General features: G+C 39.8%; 1 protein-coding gene across 1 annotated transcript in view; it reads right to left on the bottom strand.

The window, feature by feature from the left end:
• Window positions 1-4,049: 4,049 nt before the first annotated feature.
• The window catches only part of PDGFRL (platelet derived growth factor receptor like), a 53,399-nt gene continuing 44,404 nt past the window's right edge, over window positions 4,050-13,044 (bottom strand). Inside the window, exons 3-6 of the mRNA XM_019526093.1 lie at window positions 12,080-12,231; window positions 9,420-9,713; window positions 8,816-8,955; window positions 4,050-4,846 (exon numbers count right to left, since the gene is read on the bottom strand). Coding sequence (XP_019381638.1) covers window positions 4,658-4,846; window positions 8,816-8,955; window positions 9,420-9,713; window positions 12,080-12,231 — 775 coding nt within the window. The 3' untranslated portion in view covers window positions 4,050-4,657. The remainder of the gene's footprint in view (window positions 4,847-8,815; window positions 8,956-9,419; window positions 9,714-12,079; window positions 12,232-13,044) is intronic.

The following is a 13,044-nucleotide window of genomic DNA, read 5'->3' as shown; positions in this document are numbered from 1 at the left end:
CATTTTGAAAGTGTTTTGTAAATTATCCCTTGAGCCTAGAACTGAGGACAGCGGGGTAGGTTATTTAGCTGTGGTCTTGTCTCTGCCCCTTTTTTATCCCTTTTTTTCAGTAATCATTCTGTCTTGTGTGTAGCTTTTGTCTCGTTCTACCCACATAGTTACCATGAGGGCAGTTGGTGTACTAGATGATATACCACATTCTGGAATAGACGTGTACTACGGATTCTAATGGTTTTGTTGTGCAGAATACTGATTGTTGTGGCAGTAGAGGTGAATTCACAGATCTTGTAGTTATTGTGAGGCAAGACTGGGAATTAAGTTACATCACTCCAGTGTTAGGTCACCTAATCCTATGAATGGTCGCCAGCTCTCTTGGTAACACATTTTAAACAAAGGAAATTACAATGGTACTTATAGTCTTCAAATTAATTGTTGTCATGCTATTGGAGTAAGACCAGCAGAGGAAAAAATTGCAAGGTTGAACTTCCTAACTAGCATATCGTATCCTCACAAACAAGGTTGAATCATTTCCTTATATTACATACTATACAGCAGTACCTGTACTACGAAAGACTTGCATCCAGAAACATTTTTCAGTTGTCTGAGTTCTTGATAGCAAACTCCTTGAATATTTGTACATTGCATTCATGCACAGATACTTTTCTTCCAGTTAATGGATAAAATAATGTTATTTCATTTTACTACAACAAACTAGAAGAACAGCAAGGGCTGAGCTAGGTTTAGCTGACCCTGTATAGATAATAGGATCAAAAAGCCATTTCTCTTTACGACAGAAAATTCCATGAATAGCTGCTACACTGTTTTCCAGGCTCTGTAAATCCTTAATGCTCATCCTGGAAAAGCAGGAGTGTTAACAAAGATGAGGTTACTTTCTCTCTTTCTTTCTGCCTTTTCCAAGATGTATTCTTTCCAGTTCCAATAATTGTGTAGGGTAATGCACTCAAAGCATGGGACTAGAAAAAGGAACCCTTGACAGAGCTGGAGAATGTGATCCTGGACTTGCCAGTATTTAGACAATACTAACTCCATTTATTTCAATGGAGATATGAATTTCCAACTGTGGGAGAGAAGAATCAAGCCCTCCATGTCTCAAACTTCCCTTTCACTTACAGGAATGCTGAATTTAGTTTATGAATATTTGCCAAAACACTGAGTTCCTTCCATGAAAAGTCCAGTTCTCTTTAAATATTAAAAACCTTACATGATTAGTATGTTGAACTACTAAAGTCATGTTAGGCTATGCTGAGCTTGGGCAACAGCACAGCTGACATAAGAAATGCAGAGCCACTGATTTCTTACCACTTTGCACAATTTCTAAGGTTATCTTCGCTGTTACTGAACCAGTCTATTTGGAGCAGGTGGTCCTGGCTCACGACCTAGACATTTTAAGGAAATGAATTGTCCAATCAATCATAAGGCTTACAGATACTGAAGACTGAAATTAGAACCAATAAATCCAAAGGCAAATGCTTAGGACTTTTCATGTTCTGAGACGAGGGGAAAAAAAATCTTAAACTCTTCTAGGCCTGGGAATGTCTTTGCTCCTGGTCAGTCAGATATTCCCTTTTCCTTGAAGAGAAACAGTGGGAAGGATGGAGAGCACAGTTAACTTTTTTTTACAAGTATGTCACTGGGAATAAGGCTCTAAAAATACAAGATTATAAAATGGGTGTACTTGATTTACATCTTAAACAAACATCTTATTTTACATTCTCTTTATGATACTACTTTTGGATTGGGTATCCTTTATGCAGTTAACTCTGAGATGGTGAACAAGTGAATTGTCCAGTCCTACTCTTATTTTATTATGACATCTTAGTTCAAACTTTCTCCCAGGTTGTCTGGCCTTGAAAATGTTTCCATCTTCTCCACCATTAGATTAACAAGTAAAATGTTACTGCTTATCTGAGATGTCTGATGCTTCTGTCTCAGGCTATTAACAGGAAGTTGTCATTGTCTGAAGATAAAGCTGTAGGTTCTTCCACAGTATGTAGAATTACATTCCACATTCTCAAGAGATGTAATTTGCCCTTTTAATATGATATTGTTACCCTGATCAACCTGAGTTAATGAGACAAACTAGGTTAATTTCTTTTTAAAATGAGATTATAACGACTGCCCTTCACATAAGAGGCATTTAAGCCTGCGACGCCCTAAAGCAAAGACGTATCATATTTTCTCATATACAGCATGCACCTTTTTCTCCTAAATTGGGCTGTGTGCATTAAGTGGAGAAGTTACCTTCTGGTAACTTACTAAATTACCAAAGGCAATAAAGTAGAGTAATTTACCTGCTGCCTGTATGGTTTGGCAAGCTAAAGGAGCAGAGTCCTGTGTTAACCCTCTCACAGCCATGGCCATTGGCTGAGCATTGAAGCTTGGATCTGAAGCAACAAGAGAGCTGTTGGTAGCATCTTGATAAGGCCTGTGATGAGGAGACAACACTTCATTTATAGGAGGGTTTAAGAGAGCTACTTCAAATACAGGACTAACAACATTGCTATAGCTTTCACAAAGGTCTGGGGCCTAATCTTGTGCGACAAAAAATCCTTCTGGGAACATGGTGTCCAAGAAGTGTCACCCCAGAAGACAGTCTAGGTGAGGCAGCAGGAACTGGCTGGTGTGGCAGGAAGTTCCTGCTGCATTACCCAGACCATCTCCTGGGATACTACACTACCTGGACACTGTTTCCAGTAGGGGCTATTCTGTCACAGCCAGCCACAACTCTGGAAAACTTTTTTCAACCTTTTGCATTCAAAAACAAGGCATGTGTTTTGTTCTGTGGCATGCTTTATATAAGAAAATACAATACATGCCTACTTAAGAATTTGACCATCTGCTGGGTGTTCCTTAGTGAAGGAGGGTAGAGGTTACGCACACATGTACAGCTGAGGAAGAAGCAGGGAGAGTCAGAAGTTCCAGAGACAGCTGGATACCACTTGAGCAAACATTGTATGTGCTTGACCACTCCTGTGCTTAGAGAAGCAGGACTTTGTACATTTTAGTGAATAAACAGGCAACAAAGATACCTGTCTCTTTAGATTTTTCTTCGAAGGAGGAAGAATCTGCAATCCCATGAATTTATCCTGAGATGCTTGGCTCAAAGGGCTGGCAGACATGCTATTGGGCTCTTCTTCTACTGGTGGTTTGTCAGGGTAGGCAACTGCTATTGAAATGTTAGTCTGGAAAATAGCAACATAATGACATGGCTTATGATTAGATAAACTAAATTCTTTTCTTTAGATAGAAAAAGGAAGTTATTAGTTCAACCTGCAGCTTGCAGAGCTATGTCATCCAGCCTGTGGGGCTCCCTGGCAGTCTAAAAATTTGACAGCAGCTGAGCCATGGCAGCATTTTGCAGCAATTAACAGTGCCATCACTCTCCTGCTGCCAAATTTCCAGACCCAGAGGGAGCCCTGCAGGCCAGTGCACAGGGTCTCTCTGTGGCCAGATCCAATGCATGGGGCTGGGCTCTAGTACCAGATTACACCTGATGACTGACCCTGAGAGCCAACTCCATGGGGGATCCATCCCACAGACTGGGTCTGTGCCACTCATCTGTCCCATGGGATCAGAAGGTTGAATACCGCTGTGTTAGGCTATTTAACTTTTCTTTTGGTAACTCACCCTATTGCTGTTTAGTAAAGAGATGAACAGCAAAGTCTAGATTTTTTCTTTACTTTGGTTTTAGGTGTTCCATTTTCACTTACACAAAGGTAAAACAAATTAAACTAATACAATCTAAATAATTGTTACAAACCTGGTGGGTGCACAGCAGGATTCCTTCTCATTCAGTGCTACAATCAGCATGGTCTGCTGCTTTCTTTCTTTGAAAAGTACCTTTAGTCAAATATCTCTACTCTCCAGCACTAGTTACAGTTCTACATTAATGAGGATGAATGTTTTTAAAAATAAACACTATTAGGGCAATGACAAGAATACAACTTCAAATATTCTAAAAAGAAAAAAGCTAAAATACTTTTCTTATTTTAAGAGGTCACCTGCAATTAAAATATGTTGTGATTGCTATAGCATTTTATAGTTACCATGTATGAAATCCTAACCATCTTCAGGTACAGCACATGTGAAAACCATCCATATACAATTTTTTTTCAATATTCAGAAAAGTAATTTAATTGAAATATTGTAAGAACAGAGAAGCATAATCACTGTTGGCTATGGTGTTTTTTAATACAGATACAGTACTTCAAAACTGCCAAAAGGCAAGAGAAAAATGCACCTCCCACTAGTGCATTTAAGTTATTTTATAGCCTCTCAGCCTTTGTTATAAAGCACAATCAAACAATCTTTACTATGTAAGATAAAAATAGTAAATGCTGTCTCTATATAGACTTTCTCTGTTTGTCTCCCTGAGATCATTGTATCAGGAAGACTCAAAGCTACATGCACAACCAAGTTTAATACAATATGCGTCTTAACCCAAAATTCTTCTGACTACTGCTAAGCAACAGGAACTCTGCCATAGGCCACCATTGTGTAATGAAAGTAGAATGGTTTGGTGTGTGGAGAGAAATATCACAGAAAGTACCAGCTCAGGAATTAATAAGAAATGTAAAGGGGTAATGTATCCAACAATATGCTGTCAGTTCCTTCAGTGTCCAGAAGCTCTGCAAAATCAAGCCAGTTCAACACTGGTAGCTACAGTGGTTTGTCCTCGTGTATTCTGAGCTACACAAACATAGCTTCCAGCATCACTGGTTTCAAAATCTTCAATGACAATAACACTCCTGGAAATTCGTGTGGTATGTCCAATTCCTCTGTTGATCAGCCTCCAAGAATCTTGGATAGTCACGGGCCTTTCAGACTGTTTAAAAAACACCCACATAATGAAGTGATACTGTACAAATTCTTCAAACATTATTTAGCAAGAGTACATAACAGTATTTTCTATCAACCCTTGAAACAAATGCTTGGATGTAAGAGTCTAGTCTAAAATTAGACGTGGTGTGAGGAAGCTGAGGGGATATTTTCTGGCAGTCACTGCAGCCATTTTCAAACAATAAATTGTGTGTTTATATTTGACTACTATTATTTTCATCTTGGCTTTTTCCTCTTTTTTAAATTCACCGAGACAGTGGACCCACTACAGAATCTGGGCCAAGGTTACTCACCAAAAATATAAACTAGCTATCCAAAACCCCCCTCTCAGCTGCTGTCTAACTCTGGAGGCACTAAAGTCCCTAGGGTACCCTAATTCTAAGTGTAGCTCATGCCTGGGGTGCTGGACTATGGATCCTCAGTGTTCCCTATCTGCAAGCTCTAGGAGACTCTGGTCAGTGCACTAGTATTTTGTATCCCAATCTGAAATGCTGCCCCTCTGCTCCAGCCTTATTCAAGGTTCTGCATTCTATTCTGAGAGCTAACTTTTAGGCCTCTAATTATTTTGTTGTATTTAGCCCTTTTGATTTTATTTTTTCCCTGCTCCCCGCTGAAGCTACAGCCTAACTGCATGTCTTCTCTTTGCACTTGTGACCTTATTTTAAGTGTTAGCATAAGCCAGTTGCTAACTCTTACGCAAGGTAAAGATAAGATGACTCTCCCAGTTTAAAGTCTCCAGGACTGTGGGTTGAACTATTTGGATGACCCATGTAGCAGCTCTGGCCCAGCTGTGTTAATACTTTTGTCTTACTTGTGGTATGTAGTCATGCATTTATCTTCAGATGTAGAGATAGCCAAGCTAGCTTAATCCATCCATAATTTCTGGAAAGGAAAACAGTAGCAGCCCTGGACCAACCAGACTCTGTGGTGTCGGGAATAAACTCCCCATCACATTGGACTTAATGGCCTACGTCCAGAAGACCCATCTAGTCCTGTTCCCTGCATTCACAGCAACACTCACTCAAGGACTTCCCAAAATTGCCATTTCAAACAAGGCACAAAACTAGAAACTAAGCTTAAGCCAAAGTCTACCACATACCTTAAGAAAAGGCAGAAGAAATGAAGCCCATGTCCTGCCTCTGCAATGACAGCAAAGTAGCCCTTCTATTTTGCAATGATGTAGCAGGGATGTATGTTGGGGAACTTGTGTATTGTCATTAGGAGACCATGGGTTTCCAGGTGCATTAGGGAATCATGGTTCCAGGGCTCAAGCAGCGAGATAATGGCACTTAAAGACTCTTGGTATGCTGAGAGAGCAGTGCACTTATGCATTATTTCCTGTACATTTCCTGCCTAATTTGCAAAGGAACTGAAGTGGTTCCTGTGTTTTAGTACTTCCATAGAGACCCACTTGTTCCTATACACTGATGTTTAAGGGAATATAAAGAGCCCCTTCAGCCCAGGTGTGCTACAGGTGATCCTCATTTTCCACCTCCTTTCCCGATTCACCCTCTGGTTCCCAAGTGCTCTAACTTGGTGGTTCTCAACCTTTTTCTTTCCAGGACCCACTTGTAAACATAAATAGTAAATCCTGATGTGCTACCCCTCACCCCCATATTGTATATGTAGCAGAAAAAAGTTCAAGAATAGTACAGCTAGTTCCTTTGCAAAAATGTTGTTAAATATATGTGTTAACTTCACTAATGCTAAGATTCAATGCAAAGTAAACTACACATCTACTAAGATGCTTCTAAAATCTTAATTCTGTTTGGACATAAAACTGAAAACAGAATTTTATTCCCTATATATTCCCTTCAGACACAATTGTTGTAAGCAAAGATGTTCATTGTAGTAGATGAATTGTCTGATCATATACAGCAAGAATGACAAGTATCTGAAGTTGTCAGTCTATAAACTTACTCTGCCAGCACCAGACTGGCTCAGATTTAGTATAGATTTTTTAGCACACAGGAGGATAAATGGTTATGGAAGATAAGACATATCAGAAACCAGTTAGGCTTCCAGAAAGGCAGGAGCATAGTTCACAAATATATGCCAGCTTCATTTAACTCCCAGACCACTTAGGATTTAAGGGACAAAAAATGATTTTGAAGTGTCCTGCCACCTGAAGTTCAAATTATGGGATGAGAGCATGGGGCGGGGGGAGTGGCTATTCATCAAGTATATGTATATCTACCTTAAATATTAATACTACAGATCATACTGCAATTCCTTTGAATTGCACCTTGCAGTAAATGGCCAATATAATCCCTGCCACATAGCTCCATGAAAGAAGAACTGCTTCAACATAGTAGCATAGAAAGCAGCTGTCTATCTAAAGCTTCTAAATCGCCCTTCAGTGGTAACTCCTCCTTTTTGAGCTCATGAAATGTTATAGGCCAGATCCTCATTAGCAGGAGGGTGCCTTGAGCAGGAAATGAACTATAACCAGTGTGAGAGAACCTGGTGCCATGGCAGCCACTAAGGGCCAGGCCTGGCCCAATAAAGGACTTACGTGCCTAAAGCAGAATGAAGGTAGAAAAACCTGCTGTTCAGCTAGAGAGATAAAGTTAAAGGATCTAAATTCCCTGGTGCCTCGATGGTTTTACTTCAAAGTTCCTGGGGAACTGGGAGTTGTGCTTCTACCCAGGGCCAGAAACACCTTGGTTTTGCAGTTTGGTGCCTAAACCCCATCAGGATCAGAAACTGGGTGTTCTTGAAGGTCTCATTCGGGCATACATTCCCAAAGCGTGTCTAACACCCCCAAGAGAATAAGGCTGCCCATAAAATGCAGTTGTGGGCATTTTCTTTTCACTGTAGAGGATGATGCCTATCTTTATAAATAGTCTAATGCAGTGGTTCCCAAATGCTTTGGATGAAGCCAAAAAGATACTCTCTTGTGGATCACTGTGTACCCTTATCAGTAAAACTGTAACTGAAAACCATTATGAAGTCAAAGGGGACCCCTTGCAATCTGCAGAATTTAGGCCCTGTGGATTATACAACTGGGTGAACTCAATTGCATTTTATCCTATGACTTTAATATGAAATATAAAAATACTCACGAAAGCAGAATCTGAGACTCTCCTCCTCTCCCATGTGCTCCAACCACTGGAAAACATGATCATGTTTCCTCTGGCCCAGTACATTTTGAATTCTTTTCTATAGTATCATAACTTTCACAGAAGGAACAGAGAGTGCCCTTACTCATAGTAGCCCCTATAGCCTGGTGCTTAGGCATGCTTCTTGGAGGTAGGAGGTGTGAGCTTGCACCAATCAGGCTAAGGTCTCTTATTTCCTGGGCAACTGCTCTAACTAGTAGACCAGCCATAAAAAGTGGCTAACACCAATACTATCAAAAGGAAATCAAACCCTATTCCATTCTTTGAAACATGACTGTAGGTGACTAACCACCAAAGAAGAGTCTAGGCTGTGGATCCCAAGTAGATGGAAGTGCCTGCCACACAGTTCGGCTTGAGGGGATGGATGTCACACATCACTCACTGCAGCGTTTCTCAATGAGCAATAGGTCACTCCTTGCTCAACATTTTGGTTGATTTGAATCCCAGTAGAACTTTCTCATCTCATGCCTTGAGGCACCTCCCTCAAGGTTTTGAATTCCACAAGGGGGTCCAGCTAGCCAACATTTTAGAGATCCAGGTCCTTTATTGCCTCTAGCTTTAACTGTTTTCCCACTAAGCCCACAGAGCTTGAATGTATTAGTAGGGATACAATTGTCAAGGTACCTCTGGGCTCTCAGTAAAGAAGACGATAAAAAACAAGTGAGTATGTGGCTTTCAGATGATGTGACAGGGCTAGCAGCAAGATAAATGATGAAATCTGAATTGTCTCGTCTCATCACAGCTAGCAAATGTGGATTAAAATTTAAAGCACTACATTATGTACATTTTCTATTTAAAAAAGAAACTCTGAAAGATGGAATTGCATGCCTTACCTCTTGTCCTGGATACATCCAACTGAATTTTACTTCTATATCTGGCTCCCCAAGGACTGTGCAGAGAATATTAACATTGTCACCACCTTCTACTTCGCTGGATGATGCCATGATTGTTGTTGATGGTGGGCCACTGGGAACTGATTGAAAGGCAGGAGGAGAAGGCAGGAAACAAGTTTCCAAAATAAACAAAAACACTAATAAAATACCATATTGAGGAAATCCATGTTTTGACTTATCAAAGGTCTTCTCCATTATTGTATTTAGCTATCGGTGCTCTTGGAATTTGCTATGCACCCCAGGTTCCCATCTAACCATAAAAATATATTTTACTTATTTATCTCTGTCCTTTCTTGAAAAGTATGTCTTCATACATTGTATGTATTATAGTACATAACATTTCATACATAGGCATACCTTGCATAGTAAGGTGTCTTATGTACTACATATACATTTTTTTAAATACTGTAAGGACGTATGTTCAAAGCTCCAGAATGATTCAGGTTTTCTTTTTCTAATTCCCATTTGAAAGTTTACTCCTTAAGCAACCCAACCATGAGGAACAAGCCCTAATGTATAGAAATTTACCTAGCACCTATCTTACCTTCCACATACAGTAGTTGATACTTGATGGAAATTTGAGGGGCTCCCTGTGACTCTGCTCTACAGTAGACCACCCCTTTGTGGTCTGACGTAGGATGCTGATATATAAAACCCCTCTTCATATCATAGATAACATTAGTTCCATCTGCCTTGATTTCTTCTGCTGGAAACTCCCTATGTAAAGTTACTTTAGCTGATGGGATGGTTACGCGACAAGGAATCACTGATGGTTTATCTGGATGCAGGTAGACAATCTCAAAATAATTTGGAGTAGGTACAAAGAGCTCCCCCTTATCTGTATAAGAAGATAACATCATATAATAGGAATGTAGATAAATTGAATATGATTAGAAAATATGGTTTGCTTTAAAAAACGTAACGGAGAAAATATTTATTAATCATAATACAACTTAGATTTTACATTAGTAACAATGTATACCCAGAGTATCTTGTAACCTTTAAGTTAACATGCTTTCTAATCAAATCACCCTGGATTTTGTCTAGAAAAACAACAAACTATGCCTGACCTTGACTCTATGTTTATATAGCTTGACATAAACTCTACATTTAAAGACAGATTAATTCAGACTCCATTGCTACCTTGTAGATTTTTAGAAAAAGAATAAATCTAATCAGTAATTTGGGGGATCTGCTTTAGATATGATGCAGGTTTGCAATTCGAAGTTCTAATGAGTTAGCCAGGCTTAGTTAACTTCTCACACACGGGGGGGATGGAAATAAAAAATACTGCTACTTATGGCAATGGGTTCTTTGGAAATATCTAAGCAGCAGTAGATATTAGGGGTATGCAAAGCTTCAGTCGCTGATTCGATTTGGCAGAGATGCGGCCCAGTTTGGTGGGAAAATCTCTGAATCCAAATCAAATCAGGGGACCCTTTAATCTCCCTGAATCTAATCAGAACCCTCTGAATCGATTCGGAGAGATTTGGAAAGATTCAACAATTCAGACATAGACACAGCTTTAAATGTTTTTTCTAAATATTTCAAGGTACCAAGTGGTTCGTGAATGCTGAGATGGTGGGGCAGATGCAGTGTCCCACAGGACCATGGCGGGGGTCCCCAGTGTGTTCTGCAGTAGACCCAGAAGCACTTCTGGGTCCGCTGGGGAGCAGGCTGGGCCCCCCTCCCCAGCTCAGCAAGTGGTGCCTCCTGGGTCTGGGGGGTGGTACCTGGGGTCACCTGGTGGCTGACTGCTGAGCCAAGGGGTGCAGGGGGGCCCCCCTGTGCACTTGGCAGCAGACCAGAAGCAGACCAGAAGTACTTCCATCCACTTCCAGGTTTGCTGCTGAGCATGCGGGGGTGCCCTGCCACACTCCTGTGCGATACTCCATCTGCCCCACCATCACAGAGTTCACAAGCCACGCCTGGTACCTCGACATATGTAGAAAAAACATTTAAAGTTGTGTCTATGAGCGAATCAGCATTGAATCTTCATATCTGGATTTGGCTGAATCGAATTGGGGACAGTGATCCGAATCAATGAATCAAATCACTGTCCCCAGTTCGGGCCAAATCTGAATCAAATATGGCCCATTCTGCACACCCCTAGTACTTATAGCTATAGATACAGAGATATAGATATACAGAGATTGCAAAATAATTAATTGTAATGATTCCAAACTTTGAATAATGCAAACTTTATATTGCTTTTCAATTATCATAAGCACTACCCCAATATGTTAACATATGGTTTACAATCACAATTCTTAAACTCCGATTCTGAACATGCACATTTATTTGGTATATGGCTTATCTGATTCAAACCCTGAAAAAGAAAGGAACATGATTATGTAGAAGCCATTTATCAAAAACAGTCTTGGAACAATTTCCTGGCTCCAACTTCTGAAGCTTATCACAAACAACCTTTATTAGTCATCTTATACTGCAACACTAAAACATTTGCCAGACATGGCTGCTTAAGCTCTATCAGGCAGCAAAGTTTCCTATTAGAAGAATAAATTAACTACACATTTAACCACCAACAGCATACTGACCAGTCAATGCTAGACTGCTTTGTGATTTGCATCCAAATTATTAATATAAAAAGATTATTGCTGGACCCTCAAGCTTTGCAGAATAATGTATAAATTTAATATAAGTTGCCTAAGTTTAACATACAGGCTTGCAAAACAACCTGAATGAAATCTTGGTCCCACTGAACTCAGAGGGAATTGGACTGTACTTTTCGAATTTAATATAGGTAGTTCAGTGAAAATAAGCCTTGACAAGATCTGTTTTCCTCAACCTGTTCATTTTTTCAAAATTATATACAAAACTAAAATAAGAGGGACAGACTATAACACTGCTTCATGATTTCATTTAAGATTCTAAAATTAAACTCTTTTGCTTAGAATTTTCAAAGCTATTTACTGTCTATTGCCTGCGACATCCTTCAGGATACATATTTAGAGTAAGTCAAAGAGAAGTAGGCTCATAAATCATGTTATTAATTATTTGATTAATTTCCTGCTCACTCCACCAATAATGTCTCCCTTGGTACATACAAGGGGCAATGGTTAATACAGTTAGAGAAAAAGGAAATGGATGCAGATGGTGAAAAATGGAAATGGATTTGCTACTCTTTGCCTTTTAGCCAGATAATCCAAACATTTAAGTTTATAACCCCAGTGATCCCATTACCTGTGAAAAAGATGTATGTTGAGCCTGTTTTAGACTCATCCTTTTTGCAGTTATCTCCATGATGCAGCTGAAGCCAACAGCTATATTCACCAGTGTCAGCTGCAGTGGAATTCACAAGAATCAGCTGACCGTATCTGTCAAGCTGCTTAATGCTAAAGAGAACAAAGAAAAAGCAGAGAATATATAGGTGTATTTGTTTACACATATTCTATTTGCACTTCTTTTCTTGATGGTCTCTTTGATTCTCAAACTGACTGTATGCAACATTCTCTCTTGAGCAACTGCATCAAAATCCTGCCCTGATTTTGTAGAAAGTTACAGAGATGAGTAGCCCTATTGGGTTCTTATGTGAAGAACGCTGTTCATGTGCTTTTCACGTGTTTACAGGATTAGGACCTAAGGTGCAGGGACTGTCTTTGTATCTGTTTGAAGCCTGATTTGGTTTAACACTACTGCAATGCAAAAAAGTTTACTGGGGAGTAGTAGAACACCTGGCTTTGAAGGTCAGCTTCCAGTTTGCAACAGCAGTCTGTCCATTTACCTGATGGACAATCCTGTTTCCAGAATGAGTAGTGAAAACTGGCACACAAGCAACTCTTGCAGAGCCAGCTATCCCCATTTCTCTTCAGTGCCTCAAATAAATCTACCCACTCTTTGTACCACAGTTCTCTGATACAAAGTGCATTAACTGCCATACAAAAGAAAGCATGCTTTAAACCACAGTGCAGCCTTAGAGAACCTTTTGGGCATGGTTAGTACATGGCATTTTAGCTCTTTCTGTGAAGAATTTATCCTGAGTGCTTATGCATTAAGGACACGGAGGCATAAGAATTAATATTCCATGCTTATGCTTATAATGCCATGCCAATAATCTGATGAGAGAGAGATTCTAAAGATAAAGGAAGCTTTGTATACATTTCACAAGAGCTGCTTTCATAGTTTCATAGTTTCTAGGGTCGGAAGGG

This window comes from Gavialis gangeticus, unplaced genomic scaffold (assembly GCF_001723915.1).
Source record: "Gavialis gangeticus isolate Ggan-Ray unplaced genomic scaffold, GavGan_comp1, whole genome shotgun sequence".
Classification (NCBI taxonomy): Eukaryota; Metazoa; Chordata; order Crocodylia; family Gavialidae; genus Gavialis; species Gavialis gangeticus.
Note: the sequence above shows the minus strand (reverse complement) of the source record. Positions and strands in the feature narration are given on the sequence as shown.